The following is a 20072-nucleotide window of genomic DNA, read 5'->3' as shown; positions in this document are numbered from 1 at the left end:
GACAGGACGTCTGAGACAAAAAGGGCAGTCTGTGGGAATAGAAAAGAAAATCCAGCAGCAGACAAAGCACATGCATTATTAACGTGAGGCACTTTCTTGTGATTCACTGGTGACAAATCCACAGGCAGAGTTGAGTCTTGGGGTGTCAGTCTGTGTAGGCGATCCGGAAGTGTTTTCTTCTCTAGTGATTTCTTAATGTTTTGGTAGCATTACTGAGGATTGTGCCATCGACTGAAAGAGAGGAAACAGGGCAGTTTAGAGGCATATCTGTCACACAGAGAGAGAGTGACAACATTTAGTAGATTCAATGTTTTTAGGGGACAAAAATATTTGCTGAAGACCATGTAATAAAATAAAGGACCTATGGTTTTTGACAATAATCTCTCTAGGCTGTCTACAAACTGTCTACTTCCACAATTTAGAATGTTTGTACTAAAACACACAGATGTCAGAGCAGATGTTAATAACTCCAACAAGGTTAGTGATAGCAACCCCACCTGACTGTGACTTGTGTTTTTGCCCCCCCTTATAGAGATGCATTACAATTCAACTACATTGGTTTCAGGAACAAACAAATAAGATATTTTGTGGCAGGCTATAAACAAAGTTCTAAATATGTTGTATTTCTTCATTATAGGTTCTGGAATGAAGAGTAACAAAAAACAATAACAACAGAAATTGGGAAAACTTTGAAAGTATTAGGCTGTAACCCATAGGACCAGAATAAGGATTCAAAAGTTGCACTACTGGGGTGTAAACATCAAATAGATGTTCATTTTTAAAGAGAACTTGCCTTTTTCATTCCCTCATGAACTCAATCATGCATGATTATTGAGTTCATGAGGGAATGAAAAAGGCAAGTTCTCTTTAAAAATACATATATATATATGTGTGTGTGTGTGTGTGTGTGTGTGTGTGTGCGTGTGTGTGTGTGTGTGTACACACACACACACACACACACACACACACAATACTTTGCCATCTGCTTTTAAGTAAAAGGTAGTTCAGATACCAATACCTTCAATACAGACTGACAGAGAGACGGTGTGTGGCATTTAAGGCCCTTCATACGCCCTTGAATAACTTCCAACCTTGGAGTGTTTTCAGAAACCCTACGGGAATGTGGGTAAGCCAGAGTGATTGGCCCACAACTCCACTACTTGCTGAATGGAAAAGACTCATCATGAAGGTGGCAGCCTACCTTCAATGTCCTTATTGTCTGAGCCCAGTCCATCTGACTAATCTGGGGGATAGCTGTGAGCAGAATACTGCTGGCTTTGTTGGCGTTCTCTTTCATCGTCTTCAGTACGTTGTCGACGCAGACCTGAAGGGGAAAAAAGAAGAAAAAAAATAGAAAGGAAAACAAATGTCACAGAGTGAGAAGAGTGAGTGAGAACAGCAACTAATTTCACTTCCTCTACAGTGTTTACCAACTGTTTTTGAGCCACGGCACTTTTTTACATTAAATAAATCCCATGGCACAACCCCAACACTTTTTTAGCAGAATAAGACAATATAGTCTCTTAATGTATGGACACTCACTCAGTGTGAAACTTGGGCCTGTGTAGATGCACACAAGGCTGATATCCTGAGGAACTGAAGGAGAAACATATACTGCTTTTAAAGCGCAATCACTCGACAATAGGACTTTATTATGTTTTTTTAGACTAATTAAGTGAAATTGGATAATTTTTGAAAACCACTGCTCTAAAACTGCAACATTTTCCCCTGAAAAAAGAATGTATACTTCCTGAATCACTACGAAAAAAGGAAATAAAAGAAAAAATAAACATTCATATTTACTAATCATAAGCTGACAGAGGATGTTTATTTTCTTTTTTAAAAGCAGCTTTATTTTCATTACACAAAAAAAGTATACAACGAAACTGCAAGGTCAGACTGAAGGGTGAGTCCTGAGCCGCTGCCACTGAGCACGCAGCCACTGAGGGCCAAACTGACCTACTGTTTGTATCACATCTTTAATGTATTCGCTATTATTAATGTATTTGTGCGCTTGTGTACCTCCTTACATTTTAAGTTTGGCTTGCTTGAATTGTTCAAAATGAATTAGATTCTTCACAAAAACATTGTATGAAATCAGGAAATCCTCCTGTACAGTAAAAGCAGCAGTTTCATAACAATAGGCTACACTAGGAAATGCTTAAAGCAGCTTCGGGTCCTTAACTTTTTTTTACATGCAGATCATAAAGAGATTTCAAGAGGAAGTCAGTATAAAACAGCTGAATTCCTTTCTTTCAGAAAATCTAGAAATGATCTTGATGACTGAAAGAAGTGCATTAAGTGGTGGCAAGAAATACAAGTAAATAAATAAATCCAAAACTATGGGACATAATAATAAACTACGTTTTATCAAAAGATACCACCGTGCCACTGGAAGAACTGCGTATTTGTCCAAATCTGAAAATGGATTTGGACGACTTCGGAGCCAATTCAACAGCCAGGCACTTATCTCTCCCTTATCACAGACCAAGAGAATAAAAGCTCGATTGAGGGCAGCAAAGTCAAAATTCATGTCAACATGAGCCGGTCTAAATCACGGTCCAGTTAGCATTTCTGCACACAGACACAATGATCGGAACTAAAACAACTAATGCCAGAGCAGAAGAGAAAATAAGGATTTTTATCAACCGCTATTGCAATGAGTTGTCACAGTATATTGTAGCATATTTTTCCCCCTTCTTCGCATCAAAACAACTAATTCAAATACGCTCATTGATATCCAGTGAGGCTCCCATACCAAAGAACCGAAGACACGCGAGACGCAACTTCCACGTTACGTTTGTGTTTACTTTCTGTGCCGCAACTCGGCCCTTCGGTGCTTTGCGTTCATGTCACATTCGCTGGCTGGCCTTCGTGTTTTTGTGTCGTTTGCCAGGATGAGGACAGCAAGTCTGATGACTCAGTGTGACTCAACCTCCTCTGGACGGGCTTCCACCGGAGGCTGGCAAGCAAGCTTTCTGAAGGGATGTGTGTGTGTGTGTGGGGAGAGGGAGGGCCAAGAGGTAATATGAGGTTAGGAGGGGGTGGGAGTGGGGGGGCGGAAGGATGCGGAGAGCGTTCTGCAACCGGAGGGGGAAGAGGTCAGCTGCAGGGACTCGGAAGTGGAGTTTTTACTGTGGCTGGATCAGTGACAAATGCTTAAAAAAAACAAAAAAAAAACGCCCACACGTGTTTCACTGTTACACTGACTGCAGCCGAGTGTTTCGTGCACTCAGAAAATAAGAGCTGGGTCAAAAACAAATAAGAAATGTCTGTATTCGGTTGGAGGAAGCTCATTCTTTTACTCATTTAATGCCATTAGGTTCTGAGATAGAAAAGGAAGTAAAAGACTGGTGAAGTCTGTAACATTTGTGGTTACTATTCTGAGTGAAGCGCCTTAAAAATGCAAAAAGTAGGAATGCTTCATAATTGACTTTTGATATCACAAAAGAGATTCGACAAACTCAGATTTAAACAATAAAAAAGTGAGAGTTTTGAAACTCAAACTCAAGACTTTGAGTTGGAGTAAAAAACTCTGAATCTGTTGACCACCACAACTATAAAAAAACCCACATTAACGAAGCCCGACACTACGAGCAACTGTCAACAAGAGGAAGTTCCGTTACTAAAAAAACTACTACTACTACTAGAAAAAAGAAGAAGAAATGTACGCAACTAGAAATTCTCACATACTCATACAGTGAATTTGAACATATTGTTGGGTGGAGAGGAATAAAAACCCCTCTGTAGTAGCAAAAGAGGGAGAGAGGGTGTAGGGGAGGTGGGTGGGGGGAGAACAGCCGATTGAGGAAATGAATGAATGAAATCTAAATATGCATATGCTGCAATGAAAACCATTTGAGCTGTATTGAAACGGAACGCCACAGGCGAAATTAGGTTTTGGAAACAGCTTCAAATAAATTGTAAGAACGTCATTCAAACCTGCCCCAACCTGCAATGCAGCCGTCACAAACTACGGGGAGTTGCCATAAAAAAAAGGCTAGACTTGTCCTAACCTTCTTACCCTGCGGTGGACATACTGCCTAAAAGATAAGAAAACACCACACCAGTCCATCTGATTGACTTTATCTCTCATTAGTCTATCCCCTGCTACTCCCAGAAAACCTCCAGCTCAGGGAATAGAACCAAGCCTGGAGACGGACAACAGAGGATGAGGAAATTCATTTGCTCCAGGATCCGCGAGCAAAATATTTGTGGAATCACTGAACGTGCTCGGGAGAGGCCGTGGGAGGATTCGATGATGGTGCGATCATTGCCTTATCAGGTACAAATGGCTTGTACCTGCACATTATATTGCCGCTGCGACATTTATTACATGCCAGGGAGGGTTTACCAAAGGTGAGATGGCATTAGACCAGGGGTGGGCAAACTTTCTGACTGCTGGGCCACAATGGGTTTTAAAATGCGACAGAGGGGCCGGAGCAGATGGATGGAGTGTTTTGGTGACCCACCTCATAGGAGACAAAAATATATCATGGGATATGTCGAAAACATGTGCTTCAATGTCAATTGAAAATGAACAAAAGCAAAGTTGTGTCTTTGAAGCCCCACAGTGTTTAGCTCTTTATTAGAATGACTCTTAAAAGAGTGAAAGAGTAAAGAGGGAAGCAGAAGGTGGAACCAGAAGTGGCGGCGCACAGAGTTGCAGCGGCCCGGAGCTCCCGACACTGGCACACATTTTCCTTTCTTTTCTTTTTGTTATTATGGTAGCACATAGTATACAGTCAAGTACAGCCGAAACAAACTTCTAGAGCCCAACGACGCTGCTTTTCGCCAACTTCCAGCGGACTTCGCCATCCCTGCCGAGATCACCAGATCAACATCCAGCACTCCCGGGGAGGAGGAATGCTGGATGAGCGGTTGCAAAAGAGGGGGAAACGCGGAGGTGGGTGGGCTCGGCTCAAAGCTAACCCATACAAACCCCCGCTCCCTTCCATCTTCCTCTCGAATGCCCGTTCGATCCGCTACAAGATGGAGGAGATCCGGCTGGAACTAGCTACACAAAAGCGGATAAACAACTGTTGCAGCTTAATTTTCACGGAAACCTGGCTGGATAGGACGACCCTGTCCTCGGCTACTGAGTTAGCCGGCCGCACTGCCAACCGAGCGGACAGAACAGCTGACTCAGGTAAGAAGCAAGGAGGGGGTCTGTGTATCTATATCAATGACTGGCAGTGTACTAATGTCACGGTTACTGACAAACACTATTGCCCCGACGTGGAAGTTTTGCTGCTCAAATGCAGACTGTTCTATTTACCACGAGAATTCTCTGCTGTACATTTGTGCGGTTTATATTCCACCCGATGCCAATGCTAAGCTAGCACTAGCCAGGCTACAGGACATTGTAAACAAAAGCCTAGTGGCACCGCCTGACAGTATCTTTATCGCAGCGGGGGATTTTAATCACGCCGACTTAAAAGCTGTACTTCACTCTTTCCATCCTAATGTGAAATGTGCTACTAGATGGAGGAACACACTGGATCAGGTTTCTAACAACATAGCCAATGCTTGCAGAACTCAGGCTTACCCCCACCTGGGTATCTCTGACCATGTTTCACTCCTCCTACACCCCTGGTACACCCCTAAAATCAGGGCCAGTAGACCCGCAGTCGGGTCAGTTAGGATCTGGCCTGTGGACGCCATCCCCAGGCTCCTGGACTGCTTTAGCTCCACCAACTGGGACATTTTCAGTGGACCGGGAGTGCTGATACGTAGGTCCCTGAATATTTTTCACAGTCTCAGTTCTGGATTACATCAACTTTTGTGTGGACATTGTTACATCTTGGAAGCAGATCCGCATCTACCCGAATGTCAAGACGTGGATGACACCAAAAGTACAATCACTATTAAGAGCCCGGAATGCAGCATACAGAACTGGTGACTTAGGCCCTGTTTTCACTTGGTCACTTGTAACTGTTTTGGGGGATTGGATCACGTGAACGGATCTCGAAGTATCTGTTCGCACGTAGCATTAACATGCGTCTCGAGCGTGCCATTTGTGATCGCACATTTAATCTCATATGTGGGAAACTGCGACCGCTGCTCCGCTGACAAAATACGCGAATGCGGAATGAAATTTATTAGCATGCTAATAAACGAGTCTAACAAAAATGATTTGTTTTGGCTTCTTGTTTGTAACTTTATAATGACGACGCCGGGAGGTGGGGCACCGACCAAGTACGTACACGGGAGAGGTGAGTGGAGTAGGCGGTCCTTAATGTGGACTGAAGTCGCATTCTGTTCGCACGTCCGTGATGAATGCGTTTTTATGCGATGTGACGTGGTTTTGGTAGTCGGATGACAAAATGGATTTGGACTGTTTGCACTTGGTTACTTTGTGTGTTTTTTGCCGACCGGAATACGAAAAACGCATGAAATGACCAAGTACAAACAGGGCCTGAAATGCATACAGCGCAGCTAGAGAAGAGCTGAGGAACGCCATCAGATCTGCCAAGCTAGCGTATATGACACGCATTGACGCACGGTTCAATAGTGCCTCATGCCCCCGACAGGTGTGGGAGGGTGTTAGGGCGATAACGGACTAGAAGGGCAGAACACCCCCCCCCCCGTCAACAGCACCGCCGCCCTAGTGGAGGAATTAAACATTTTCTACACGCTCTTTGACAGGGACAACAAGGACCCAGTGACGCCCCCCCTCCCACCAGACGGCTCCACTATTGTCCTGAGCACTCAATAGGTCAGACTCGGCCTACGTAACATCAACTCCCGGAAGGCGGCGGGCCCAGATGGCGTCCAGGGACGGGTGCTCAAGGAATGTGCAGCTGAACTGGCCCCAGTCTTTACCACCATCTTCAACCTGGCTCTGGCCTCATCTTGGGTCCCAGCGTGTCTCAAGGCAGCAACCATCGTCCCGGTTCCCAAGAAACCAAATGTCACAGGTGTGAATGACTACAGGCCTGTGGCACTCAGCCCTATCATTGCTAAATGCTTTGAGAGACTGGCCATGAAACACATTAAAACCTCCATACCACCGTCATTAGATCATAATCAGTTTGCATACCGGAAGAACAGGTCGACGGAGGATGGCATTGCTATTGTGTTGCACACTCTACTAGAACATCTTGAGCACAAGAACACATATGGAAGGCTCCTCTTAAGTCGACTTCAGTTCAGCATTCAACACTATACTGCCTAACAGGCTACACTGTAAGCTACACAAACTTGGACTGAGTACCACATTATGCAACTGGACTTTGGACTTTTTAACATATCGCTCACAGCATGTCAGGGTTGGCAAGCACATCTCCCGCACCCTGCCCATGAACACCGGGGCACCCCAGGGGTGTGTGCTCAGTCCACTTCTCTATACACTTTTCACCCATGACTGCTGAGCCCTCTCACCATCTAACCTCATTGTAAAATTTGCAGATGATACAACAGTACTTGGTCTCATTACTGGGAATGATGAGACATCTTACAGGAGGGAAGTGGTGAGGTTGGTGGAGTGGTGTAGTGATCACAACCTGGCTCTTAACACCACCAAGAACAAGGAGGTGATTATCGACTTCCGTAGGGCCAGGCGCTCCGTCCACGCTCCACTCCTAATCGGAGGGGAGGAGCTGGAGAGGGTGTCTACTTTCAAGTTCCTGGACGTGACTGTGGCTGATGACCTGTCCTGGGGGGACCAACACCACCTCTGTTGTGAGTAAGGCACACCAACGCCTTTTCTACCTCAGGAAATTAAAGAAGGCAAAACTTCCACAGGGACTGGGATGGTAAACTTCTACCACGCCGCAGCAGAGAGCGTGCTCACCTACGGGCGACTGGTGTGATTCTCGGGCTGCACCAAGGCAGACAAGGAGGCACTCCACAGTGGTCAAGGCTGCGGAGAGGATCATTGGGAAGAGCCTCCCAGAGATCTCGGCAGTCACCCAGCACACCATCTTTTTCGGAGACTGCCTTCTGGTAGGAGATTCCAGTCCATCCGCTCCAGGACCAGCAGACTGACCAACAGCCTGTACCCTCATGCTGTCAGACTGCTCAACGAACACCCCCTCCACCCCCCAAAACCCCAACCACCCCCCCTCCCTTGATAACATAACTCTTTGTTAAAAAACAAAATTAACACAAGTCAAAATGAACATATTAGGATGGATCTATTTTCTGGAGTTTTCCCACGCCCTCCTCTTCAACTCCAAACCAAGTACGAAACACCAATATGTGGCGATAACAAACCTGTATAGTTTCAGTTGTTTTTTTTTTTTTTCATCACATTTTCTTACTCACATTACGCACTGCAGTATAAAGCTATGCAAACCCAGCATGGTGCATCTTTATTTAAAGAGCAAAAAAAATATGGATTTTGAAAAATGCTGGAGAAAGAATTTGGACACTGTGTCGGCTTTACAAAAGAGGGAAACTAGTGCCAACCGTTAATTATCTGCGCTATGGGAACAGTGCATGTCTACGCACATCTCAACCGTGCAATTTCCTTTGATCACACAACAAGGCACTGTTTGCCTGCTGTAAGGTGGCACAGACACATCTGACATACCGGCTGCAGTCACGCAGGACGTGGCCTGCAGGGTTTCTGACAGCTGTGAGTAGGGCGGGAACCATCTCTGATGGGAGATTTGTGCAGACACCTGATCAAATTGGTGGTGGTGGACACAGCATCCTGCTTTCCCTTAAAATACCTCCACATCCAAATGATCTGGCTGACTACTAAGCTAAGTGAAACCGTGTGAGGTGATGTGGTCCATTGTATGATAGTTGATGAATAAAAGTTGTCAACACCAAAGGAAATGCTGAGTGATTGTATTCAACAAGTGTTGCCTTTCTGAAGACCAAAGTAGCCCTCAAGCAAACAATTGAGTGAAAGAGTCAAGGTCAGGCCGATCGTATCTGACGCCGGTCCCAGAGCGGGAATTAACCTCTCCTCTTTTGATGCCGGTCTGCAGCGTCAAAACTGGAACCTCTTCTTGGAAGGTGCTGGATTTTTCCACTCTGAGAAAATGCCAAAATGACAAGCTTTGTGGGACTGTACATGGAACCAATGGTGTTGTACAGCACCCAATCACAAAGTTCGTTAGACCCAGGTAAACACACAATTCCAATCAAACAAAAATAGCTGGTGCGCCTCCCCAAGGACAATGTCTCTGAATGTTCCTTCCTTCCAGCGCCCCTATCGCTTCCTCCTCTCCAGGTCAGGTCACCCTACTTAACCAAAAAACTGTCTATAAAAAGTAGAAAGCAGGATATGTTGCGAGGAAGCGTGACAAATGACATCAGCATCTGCCACTAAAATCAGCTGTTGTACAGCTGTGTGGACAGAGTAACCTCATTCACTCATATCTGCACCCATCGCTGCCTTGTACAGGCCAGTGGCAAAGAGAATGACAGAACATTCTACAGAGAAATACTTTAATGTTGGATTTCATCTCGCGCCTCTCACTTGACTTACGAAGGAAACTCAAGACAATGACTCAACTTATTCCCCGGCTTTCGAAAGATACAGCTTTTTTTTTTTTTTTTTTTTTTTAAAGACAGAAAAGATAGGTCACTAACCGCCTCTTCGTGCTCCTTCCAGCAGTCGTAGTCCGTCGCCATGGCGATGCTGGCATAGCACAAGCCTGCCTCCTTGGCGAGTACCACCTCTGGCACCGTGGTCATGTTGATGATGTCGGCGCCCCACTGGCGGAACATCAGGCTCTCTGCTCGGGAGGAAAAGCGCGGGCCCTCAACGGCCAGCATGGTCCCTCGCACGTGGCACTTGATGCCCAGACTGCGCGCCACCTCCACCAACACCTGCACCGGGACACAGAGTTTGAGACTCTGACAACAAGCCTGTCGAGGACAATCAAACTGTGCAATGTGGAGGTTTGTGGCAGTTTTTCTGCAGTACTGTGTCAAGAGTAACCAATGAAATACAAATCAAACACAATTGTTGGTGTTTTTTGGTTTGTTTTTGTTTTTTTGTTTCTTTTATAAGCTTCTGGTGTCCACCACTGAAAGAAAAAGGAAGATGAGCATTGTTGTAGGGGGACCGCTGGCTTCCGCGTGTCCGCGCCCCGTTACCTTCAGGGATCCACTCCAGAGTCGGAAGAATGTTTAACATAAATTCTTTTATTCCAGTTTCGTTTCAAGGGTTCACACAGGTTGGATAAAAACAGGACGGGACACGGTAAGAAACCGTGTGTCTCCACTGCTTCCACGTTCGTGGCACAAAAATCAAAAAGCACCTGCGTGCGAGGCTGCTGGCTCTCTTAAAGCCGCAGTGCTGCCAGCTTGGAATTTAAACGGTCCATTACAGCCGAAAGTAATCTGAAACAAAAGGCTGTTAGTTCAATATGTAAATTTGAAGCACAAAATATATTTGAATAACATAAGAACCAAAACGAAAATTGGCAGACTCATCGTTGCCTCTTACAATTGTCTTTGAGTCACCAACTCATGCACACATTGAGTTCAAGGGAAACGCAGACAGATTCGTCTTTCCTGTTCTTCTAGTTTTTGGTGGATGACCAAAACCTTTTTGCATCACTTCAATCCAACATCCGCAGGTAAAACGAAAAGGTACACTCACCGATTTAAAAGGGGAAAAGGGAAGGAGAAGATTAATATTTGTCTCCATTTCACCATTTATTTCATAAAATGAAACAGACATAGCAACATCTTGGCATTAGCCTTCAAATGCATCACCAGTTTAGCGTCACCTTAAGAGTTGGATTTTAGTCATACACAGAATAAGTCGGTTTCAGATGACATTAGGTGTGGGTGAGGGTAGGTGGCAGATGGTGTCTGGGGATTCTAAACGGTTGTAAAAACGCCCACCAACCCACACTGTACCAACTGATCAACAGAAAAGAAAACTACGGTTACTTTGTAGGTCAAAGAGTTGTAACTCACCAAGGTGAGAAATTTAACAAGCTCATGGGAATGGATAAAAAGTCTGGGGGAGCTGAGTCGGACAACACTCATTCTTGTGGTGAGCATTTTGTGAAACGTAGGGCTAGTCATGTTGACACTTCACACAGCACGATTAGCAAAACATATAGAAATGCAGACAAAAGAGGCAAGAGAGTTTTTGAAATACAATGTTACACTGTCATTCCACCCAGTTTGCAACTTAGGTTAAATAACTTTTTAAGTGTCTTTGTTGTTAGTATCCATATCAGAAATAGTTTGCATATAATTTGTGATATCATTCACCTCCACAGCAGGCAAATCTATCACGTCAATACAACTAAGGATTTGTATTTTAATATTTTCAAAACTAACACAAAATAATCATTTAAACAGTGCTAACATTCACAAAGATCCAATCGTATAAAATATATCCATAACCCTAATTTTACACCAGAAGCGTCTGCAAAGCGTCCGCGTCGACGCAGTGAAACGCGGGCACTAAAGTCAATGAGCAGGCTCACACCAGGCGCAGAGTGTCTGCGTCCCAGAAGCGTCCCAGAAGCAGTGAAACGCGACCCGCTGGAAAAGAACGCCAGAATTTATTCTTTGACGCTTGCCTGCGTCAATCGTAGCAGGTAGGATCGTTCAGACAGTGGATCCGGTTGATTTTCATCATAACACACAATGTGCTGGATTTTGTATTTATATGTGCTGTACTTTACTGTGAAACATCAACGTGACGCATCGGCTTCAACGCTGTTCAGGTCGGCCGTCAAACAAAAACAGATTTCACTTTGAATCTCAAACTATGATGAACAAAATGCATCTATACTTTAAATACCTGCATTTTGTATGATACCAGTAGTTCGGTTTATTATTATTTTTCGATACTTCGAGACACTGTTGGGACAGTGTATCGATGTTTTGTTTCATTGTTGTTTTCTTTAAAAACAGGCGAAAACTACCTGGGTTGTCACGCGATCTTGCGATCCTCGTGTGAACCGATCGAGCCGCTGCACGAGACGCTCTGCTCGTAAAACGCGTCCTGTGGGAGAGGCTGCTGGAGCGTGAGCAGAGCGTCAATGCGGTCACTCTGCTGACGCTCTGCTAACGCTTCTGGTGTAAAATAGGGGTAAGATGGTGAAATCACATCAAACCAGCTATAAATAGCGTGGTTTTTTGCTGACCTCTCTGGTCCTATTGCAGAAAGGCTCAGCCATGGGGATGTGACACACTCCCGGAGGACTGGTGGGCTGTCCATCGTACAGTGTCTGAGCTCTCTTGGTTGTCCTGGCAACAGGAAGAACAGGCACAAAAAAAAAGAGTATCAGCTGCAGTCAACATATAAGTGAAGTTAAGCAATCGCAGTATAAGGCACAGAACGAAGCGTTTGAAACAAACAATGCTCCTCAAAACATTTTGAGCTTCTCCACGGGCATTCCAGAGAGCATTCCTCACATTCTTCATATGAGGAAAAGTCACCTCACAATCGTTTGCTGCGCTGACTCAGAGAAGTTGGTCAAGGCACAGCGCTTGGTCCTCCTCTGCTCTGAGGAGCAGGAGGGACTGGCTGCAAAATCCTGGGTTTCTTTCTGTGTCAGCACATCGTTTGTTGGTTTGTCTGGTTAAAATATCATGTAAAGGACCACACAGATTTAGACAAGGAATCTTGTGTTAAATAAAGGAACTGCAACATATAAAAAAAAAAGTTCCCCCACAAACCAATAAAACTGCCCCCAACTATTTTTCCAAATCTTTTTATCTGCAGGCCATGCTATAAGACATCTTTAATGTATCCCCTAAATAATTCCTGCCCTCACTTAAACACATTGTTTCATCCACCAATTAAGAGTTTGATCATCTATTTTTCCAACAGATTTCCTAGTCTGTACCTAAGTACCCTTGACATCCAACATATTACTGTGCCTCCCATCTATATCAGTGCGTTTACATGGCACTAGAGAAATTCTAATTATTGCCTTAGTCCGATTATGATCGGAGAACTCACGTGCATGTAAACACCTTAGTTACACCCTAGTGTTGGGAGGAGGACACGTTCCCGTCAATAATTCAAATTTCTCAGCTGCATGTATACAGGGACAAGGTGAGAACTCCGATTGGACGAGAAAACCGAATCATTGCTTAGTCCGATTAAGCTCTGCATGTAAACGCACTGACTGATTTGATCTGCCCACACCTGACTTTCACTCATAGCCAAAACTGAGATTGCATCCGTTGCAGCTCCACCCCAGTGAATAATAATTTACATTTCTGCCACTCTCACTATCAACTTAGTCCCACACAGAGCATGACTACACAACCTTTCACTTTCCATTTAAATATAAAAGTGATATGTTGTTGCCAAGTAAGCATATCACTCCCAAGTTCAAAACCTTAAAGCAAATGCACAAGGTCACACAAGGTTACATTTGGTCATAGAAAATATATTTGGCTTAATCAAAAAAGAAAACTAATTTTGCAAATGATGTCACTATATTCATGCTTGGTCGTGGCCTCAATGGCCTCAGGTCTCCATACTGTTAATACTAAAATACTGTAGAAACGTACAGTCCGGAGTTATTATCCATCCCACCATGTACTAATAGATCATTGAGCATATCATCATTTTCTTTGATGAGTTTTTATCTTGTACATCAATGTCGTTGTTGTTTTTACATATTAGGCTGTCCAAACCAATAAAACAAGACAGAAAACATAAAAAAGCCAAAAATATTTTGTCTTTGTTCACAATGCTCAACTTGTTTTAAATATTGGGGCTCAGTATCAGTTGTATTGAGGTGCTATTCGATCCAGAGTCCAAAGTGAGATAAGAACGGTAGAAATATGACACAATAACGCTTCAGGCTAAACAACGCCTGCGGCAAAAACTCTAAGCTGCTGAGAACAAATAAGCAGATTACAACAGTGTGAACAACATGTGATCACATGCTGTTGGACTAGTCCGGACAAGTCTCTGCAGGAGCTCTCATAAACAGATCTTGCCTGTGCATGTTGCTCGCAGTGGAGGCCATTCATCGGCTTCACGCGGCCAAAGCCGTAAGCTGCATGGGCACAAACAAGTCCGCTCAGAAACAATGGCACCACTGTGGAAATGCAGTTTAATGCTTAATTTAACCTGCTGCGCCTCGATGGGCTGCTTGCCGATAAACAATCCCACTTAAACAGCACAGTTTCTGCACAGATCAAGTTATTTTACGGAATTTCTTCCGTCAGCAAAGAGTAAGTGCAGCCTCCCTCCCACACCACCACAACCACCACGCACACACGGAGTCGCACAAGACAAGAGCACATATATGCGCGGAATGCGGAGAACATGCTTTCCCATAAACATTACAGGGGGGGGAACTTCTCCATCAACAAGCGTGACTGTCGATGTCAAGTCATCAAAAATGCAAATGCGAGGCAATTTCATTTGGAATTGCGACAGAGCACCTGCTCCGTCAAAAGAAAATTAATTTTATTACTCATCAAATTATCATAAAAGGATATGAAATCAAAACTCAAAAAGCACGGAGACAAATTCCATCATTTAAATGAGCTTGCCATGACATCCATTAGAGCATGGGTCACCCACGTGGTGCCCCCAAGGACCTCATGAGCCCGCAGACCCGTTTGGAAAATTGCACAGCTCGTTGAGCTGAGTCTAAAATTCAATTTTATCCAACTTTGTTAAGTCATTTTTGATAATTATTGAGAACTCATGAGCTTAATAAGTGTCTTCACATAGATAAGTATCATTAATAATAATATATAACTCAAAGAGATTGTTATTTCAGGAGAATCTAGCAAACTGGTAGCCCTTCATATGACTCAGGACCCATGAAGTAGCTCTCAGTGCCACCTATGCATTAGGGCATAGGTGTAAAATTTCGACCCGCAGTGTAATTATATTTGGCCCACAAGGCAATGCAAAATCACTGCTAGAGCAGGCTCGCCAGTATAATACAGCACATGTAGCCTAATACTACAAATCACAGAATGCTCTGCAGTTCTTTTGGCACGTCTATCAGGACAGGATGTTCATTGAAGGATATTATTATTACTTATTTTGTTATTGTTATTGTATTATTTGTAATTTGCATTGTTGTTATTCTATTTTTTAATTTAATATTAGCCTGTGGAAAAAGGTTACTGTTGAAATTTGAAATGGAAGGCTGCAAATAAAAAAGAGCCATATGATTTCTATTTACATTTTGTCTATTCTGATGAGTTGTTTTTCATTTGAAATTAAATTTCAAAGTCATTCATTGTATAGTATTAAGCCTTGCTTGTTCCATATTATGGTTGAAGCCAAACTTGTTTGGGTCCATTTGAAAAGGTTCATTGTTATATCTGTTTTTTCAATAAATATCAATGTTGGCTCACGACTTCGTCCAAGTTTTAAATTTTTGGCGCACTGTGTGTTTGAGTTTGACACCCTGCATTAGAGCATGATACTGAGTACAACCTTACTAATGTGACCATGTGAAAACTGAACACTGGAAGAGAATGTGAGAGTCAGGAGAGAAAGAGATACGTTGAATGAAATGTAAGACAGGAGATAGTGTGTGTAAGGATCTCTCGTTATGTCAGTATATGGAAGTTCTGAAAATGACACTTGAGAAGTCAAAAGCGACAGAAGGAAGTCAAGTCTGTCAACTCATCTTGCGAGTGCATATTTACTTTTGACAAATGTGTCAGCAGAGCACATCAGGTGTTTTAATTTCACGTCATTAAAGTCACGCAAGGCAGAAATGCGTGGGAACTGACTGGAGTTCACCGACACTGACGCAAAAAAAATCTAGAAATACATCAATGTTCTATAAGCAGATGAGATTCCAAAGTAGGGCACGATTGTAATGAAAAAATGAATAATTTGACCAATGGTTGATTCCAATTTTAACTGCCATAGTTGTTTACTTTGTTAAGAACTCATTAGGTTTGTTGTGTGTTACATCATTTTTGAGTTTGAAGACCAAAGCAGTTCACACATAAGTGTTGCAATCTAAAATTTGACCACTTGATCTCCCAGTTTCTTCTTAAATCAAATCAAATCACTTTATTTATCCGTTAGGAACTCCTCTTTTTTTTTCCAATTTTTCCCACTGCTACACACTGGACCTTGAACGAGACAAAGTCATTTATGATCATTAAAAGTTGAAATCGCTATTCAAGTGCGTTGGTTTTTATTTTCAACAATCTCATCCAAACCATGTGTCAATCATGTCATCCTCATCTGTGTCTCCCTAATTCACAGACAAAAAAAGCTTTCGTCACATGAGGTGCTGATAAATGAACAACTGAGTTGACAACAGCTGCTGAGGATGCAACAAGCCCACAATAAATATGCAAATGCTACAACGCACACAAGCCAACTGATCCGGCAATGCTCCATTTTTGATCACAGTGTCACAGTTCACGTGAGCGTAGCAAAAACTACCTGTCGATGAACTGGTCGATGATGACAATGTCTCCGGGCTGAATCTCCTCACGCAGAGAGCCGCAGGCCGTGGTGACCAGCAGATGTGTGCAGCCCTCCTCTCTGAGAGCCCAGATGTTGGCCTGGTAGTTCACATTGGACGGCATGATAGTGTGTTGCCGTCCATGTCTGAGGATGTACAAGAGGCACAAAAGGCCATATTTTAAGGTGTTTGCTTTTCGACTTCTTTTCAAAAAAAACAGACACTTGCTTTCACTTCATCGAGCAGAGCATGGAGCCGACACTAGATGGTGCTATTATTCTTATTCAGGGCAGAGAAAACAATCTCGCTTACCTTGCAAGAAGCACACACTCCACGTTTTTTATCTTCCCCAGTATGAGAGCGTCAGACGGCTGCTCAACATAGCAGAATGTTAGTTATACACAAACCAACCGGAAGGGCTACACAAGAGCTCGCCCCCTAGGAAGGGCTAAAGTTCTAATTCGGTACAGTAGAACTGACAGTGTGGCCTGTTTTAATGCAAGAAAAGCCCCAAGTTACATGACTACACAAAAATCTTACCTTTCCATACGGAGTGTCAACATAACGCTCTGTCCTTCCCTCCAAGATGTCAGGATCATCAAGGCCCGAACCACCAATTATTCCAATCTGAACAGAGAGCACACAACTGTTTCAGAGTCCACATCGATGTGACCAAAAAAACTATAGGAAATGGATTACAATCAAAAGATTACATTAAAATGTGGGAACAAAGATGGCCACACACTCAAAAAAAAAAAATAGAATAATTTGTTAAATCAAATTCAAGGATATTGTTACAGCTTGACTGACATGGTTAACCGTTTACATTGGATGATAATGAAAAAGATTTTTAGAGTTGCTGCTTAAAGTTTCCAAGCATTAAACTATTGTATTAGTCACAGACTATATGATAGTGACTGACTAATTATTTTGAGATACAAAGTTTACGTAGCATGATCTGCAAATGCTGAGAACAATATCCCAAAATAATAATGATCATAATGATAAATAGCAAGGTATAATTTCTGATTTAAGACTTTGTGCCGTCTTTAAGATGTAACTGTCATTATTATTACCAATATACAGAATAAAAGATAACAAGACAAGACAACCAAATCCTACTTGTGGGAATCTGTTCTTCCTATATTCAATAATGACAACCGCTACCAACAATCAGTGCATCCCTATCTATTAAATCAATCACATATCCACATCCAGTACGCACCCACCGGTAAACCACCTACAGTTGGCCAGTAAACTTTAACTGTACTCACAACTTGATGGCCATTTTTGGTCAAAATTAGATCAAGTCAGACAAAAAAAAAAATACATTTAATTTTTATTTTACTAAAGATTTAGACCAACAAAACATTTAAAACAACACTCACACACTTGTGGCATTATATTTTCTAATCACTACTCAACATTTGGCTTTGCTTGCAGTGGGTGCTAGTTGCTTTGCATACTTGCAAAGCCTCTTTTGGCGCTTTTCCACTAGTACCTACTTGGCTTTGAGTTGTTTTCCATTGCAACTCAGCATTGGTAGAGTCATCATAGCAAGGCGAGCTGAAAGTCTGTTGCCATTTGTAATGCCTTATGTGTCCCTGGACTAATATGTTGCTATTGGGTTGTTATGATTTGTTTATTTGTACTGGCTAGAATAAAATTTAGTAAGGTTCTGAGTTATTTTTCTACACTGCCGGAACAGAGAAAATGGAAAGTGAAACAATCACTTTGTCACAAATTATTTATTACTGGAAGAAGAAAAAAATAAAAGCACTACATCAATACTCAAAAAGTATGAAACTGCAACGCAAAGAAAAACTTTGTTTTGGTTTACATCAGGGGTCCCCAAACCAGGGAGCCCCCAAGGACCATGAGTAACCCGCAGGCCTGTTCTACAAATAGTGTTGAATACTGCGACTGAAATTCGTATTTATCCAACTCTGTGAATTTTCAAACTCATTAAAGTGATCAGTGTCTTTACATAGATCAGTATTGTTCATAATAATATTCAACTAATGGCTAACTGAGAAAATGGGTTATTTCAGGAGTGTAGCAAACTGGTCGCCCTTTATATGATTAAGTACCCATGAAGTAGCTTAGGTTCAAAAAGGTTGGTGACCCCTGGTTTGCATGATGCGCAAATCGCAAATTGACACTTTAATTAAGCTTGTTACTTTGTCAGTCTTGTCCACAAGTTTTTACCAGAAGTGTTTGAACTTTGTCTTGTCATATACTCTGTGAGACTTTCCTACTCTGATGTTGACAGGACTTTAGTATAGTATTTTAAAGTTGTGAGTAATGGGGATTAATCACAATAACTGAGTGTGATTAACTCGATAAAAATTCACGATCCATTGGCAGCACAAATAATAGAATATCCTGAATGCAGACCACTGTCTGACGTGATATGTGCATTCTGTTGTTTCGTTTCGTATTGAACACGTGAATAAGTTTTCCTGTCAAGTGGCTCCTTGTTTGGTCCAATCTTTGTCTTCATCAAGGGTACAAGCGCGGACTCTTGTCTGGCCACATGAAGGCGGTTAAAACGACCTTGTTCACTAAGGCAGCGCTAACCTGACGTTTTCAACCGAGCCAGGCGCCTCCAGGAGACTGACTGCACACGCCGACCACGATGCACCGCGATGCTAACAGCTAGCACAGCTTCCAATGCAGGTCCCGGGTGTCACAGATGCAAGTCTGGCGTTTGGTCACATTGGCGAGCAATTATAGAACCCACGGAAACGGCACCAAGTAAAATTGTAAGTCGTTACCTTTATGGGCACCGCGGAGGCCATGACGACAGTATTTTGTCCGTTTAATTAAGTATTGAAGGAACAGAAATTACTGACCACAGCACCGACAACATCTGTCAGCCGCCGGATGTAGTTTGATACTCATTCATACCTTCAAAAGAAAAGCATCTTCGAGCGATCCAGTCTGGTACATCTTTATGTGTTTTTACATCAGTGCTTGTTATGACATAAACAAGAAAACAAGAACGGTCTCGCAGCCTAAAATGTTCAGTTTTCTTCATGCAATATCTAATATTTGTGACATTCGTCTCTAAACTCTATACTCAGCATAACTTTCTTATTATTATTATTATTATTATTATTATTTTTTTATTTTTTTTAAGAAAATGCAGCATATAAGGTGCTGATTCGAGCAGCAGTGAGAAACCTGAATTCTGAGGGTGCCTTGGAACACCTGTTGCATACATTCCCCGAACAAATGACGTGTCAATACTTGTGTTTCCTTTTTTCTTCTTCTTCTCATGTTTACTTTAAGAGTCCTCTACGATCATCTATCTCAACCTGCCTTAATATTTTTGGCTGTGCTTCTTTTTACCTTTTTTCTGTCTTTTGGGGAAGGAGTCACCTTGTTCATCTGGGTCAGGGTCTCTATTTTCTAATGCAACTTCCAAATGCTTTGTCTTGTATTTTCTCTTTCCACCTGGCTTGTCTTGGTTAAAGTTCTTTTTGGTGGATTCAGAGTTGCAGTTCGGGAACGTCCCAGATCTGAAAAGCTTCCCTTTCCTGTTATTTTCCAACGGTCCGGCACTACCTGGATCAGTGCTTTGAGAAGCCATTGGACCGAGACTGTTTTGAGGTAGAGGAGATTCTTGTTTCATGTCTTCTTCTACAGAAACATCAGAGTCTGAGGAGAGCTTCACCAGCTCGGGGCTCCTCTCTGCAAATGGTTTAATAAAACCGA

The 20072-nt window shown here is 42.7% G+C and overlaps 1 protein-coding gene across 1 annotated transcript; it reads right to left on the bottom strand.

Moving 5' to 3' along the window:
- Positions 1 to 26: 26 nt before the first annotated feature.
- mtap (methylthioadenosine phosphorylase) lies at positions 27 to 19281 on the bottom strand. Its single transcript, XM_076031825.1, has 8 exons — positions 19130 to 19281; positions 16893 to 16979; positions 16665 to 16723; positions 16331 to 16498; positions 12078 to 12180; positions 9550 to 9789; positions 1202 to 1324; positions 27 to 231 (listed from the first exon to the last, which is right to left on the bottom strand). Exons 1-8 carry the CDS (start codon positions 19151 to 19153, stop codon positions 193 to 195), a joined length of 843 nt encoding a protein of 280 aa, XP_075887940.1. The 5' UTR covers positions 19154 to 19281; the 3' UTR covers positions 27 to 192.
- Between the last annotated feature and the right edge of the window lie 791 nt (positions 19282 to 20072).

This window comes from Nelusetta ayraudi, unplaced genomic scaffold (genome assembly GCF_046127955.1).
Source record: "Nelusetta ayraudi isolate G7.1 ecotype Tasmania unplaced genomic scaffold, CSIRO-AGI_Nayr_v1 ptg000004l, whole genome shotgun sequence".
Lineage (NCBI taxonomy): Eukaryota > Metazoa > Chordata > Actinopteri > Tetraodontiformes > Monacanthidae > Nelusetta > Nelusetta ayraudi.
Note: the sequence above shows the minus strand (reverse complement) of the source record. Positions and strands in the feature narration are given on the sequence as shown.

Excerpts from the sequence above, each read along its gene's own strand:
- mtap (XM_076031825.1), bottom strand. The coding sequence starts at position 19,153 with ATGGCCTCCGCGGTGCCCATAAAG. Across the intron at positions 16,499-16,664 it reads GAGTGTGTGCTTCTTGCAAG|ACATGGACGGCAACACACTA; the intron begins GTAAGCGAGATT and ends GTACATCCTCAG. Across the intron at positions 12,181-16,330 it reads ATCGACCAGTTCATCGACAG|GACAACCAAGAGAGCTCAGA; the intron begins GTAGTTTTTGCT and ends TCCTGTTGCCAG.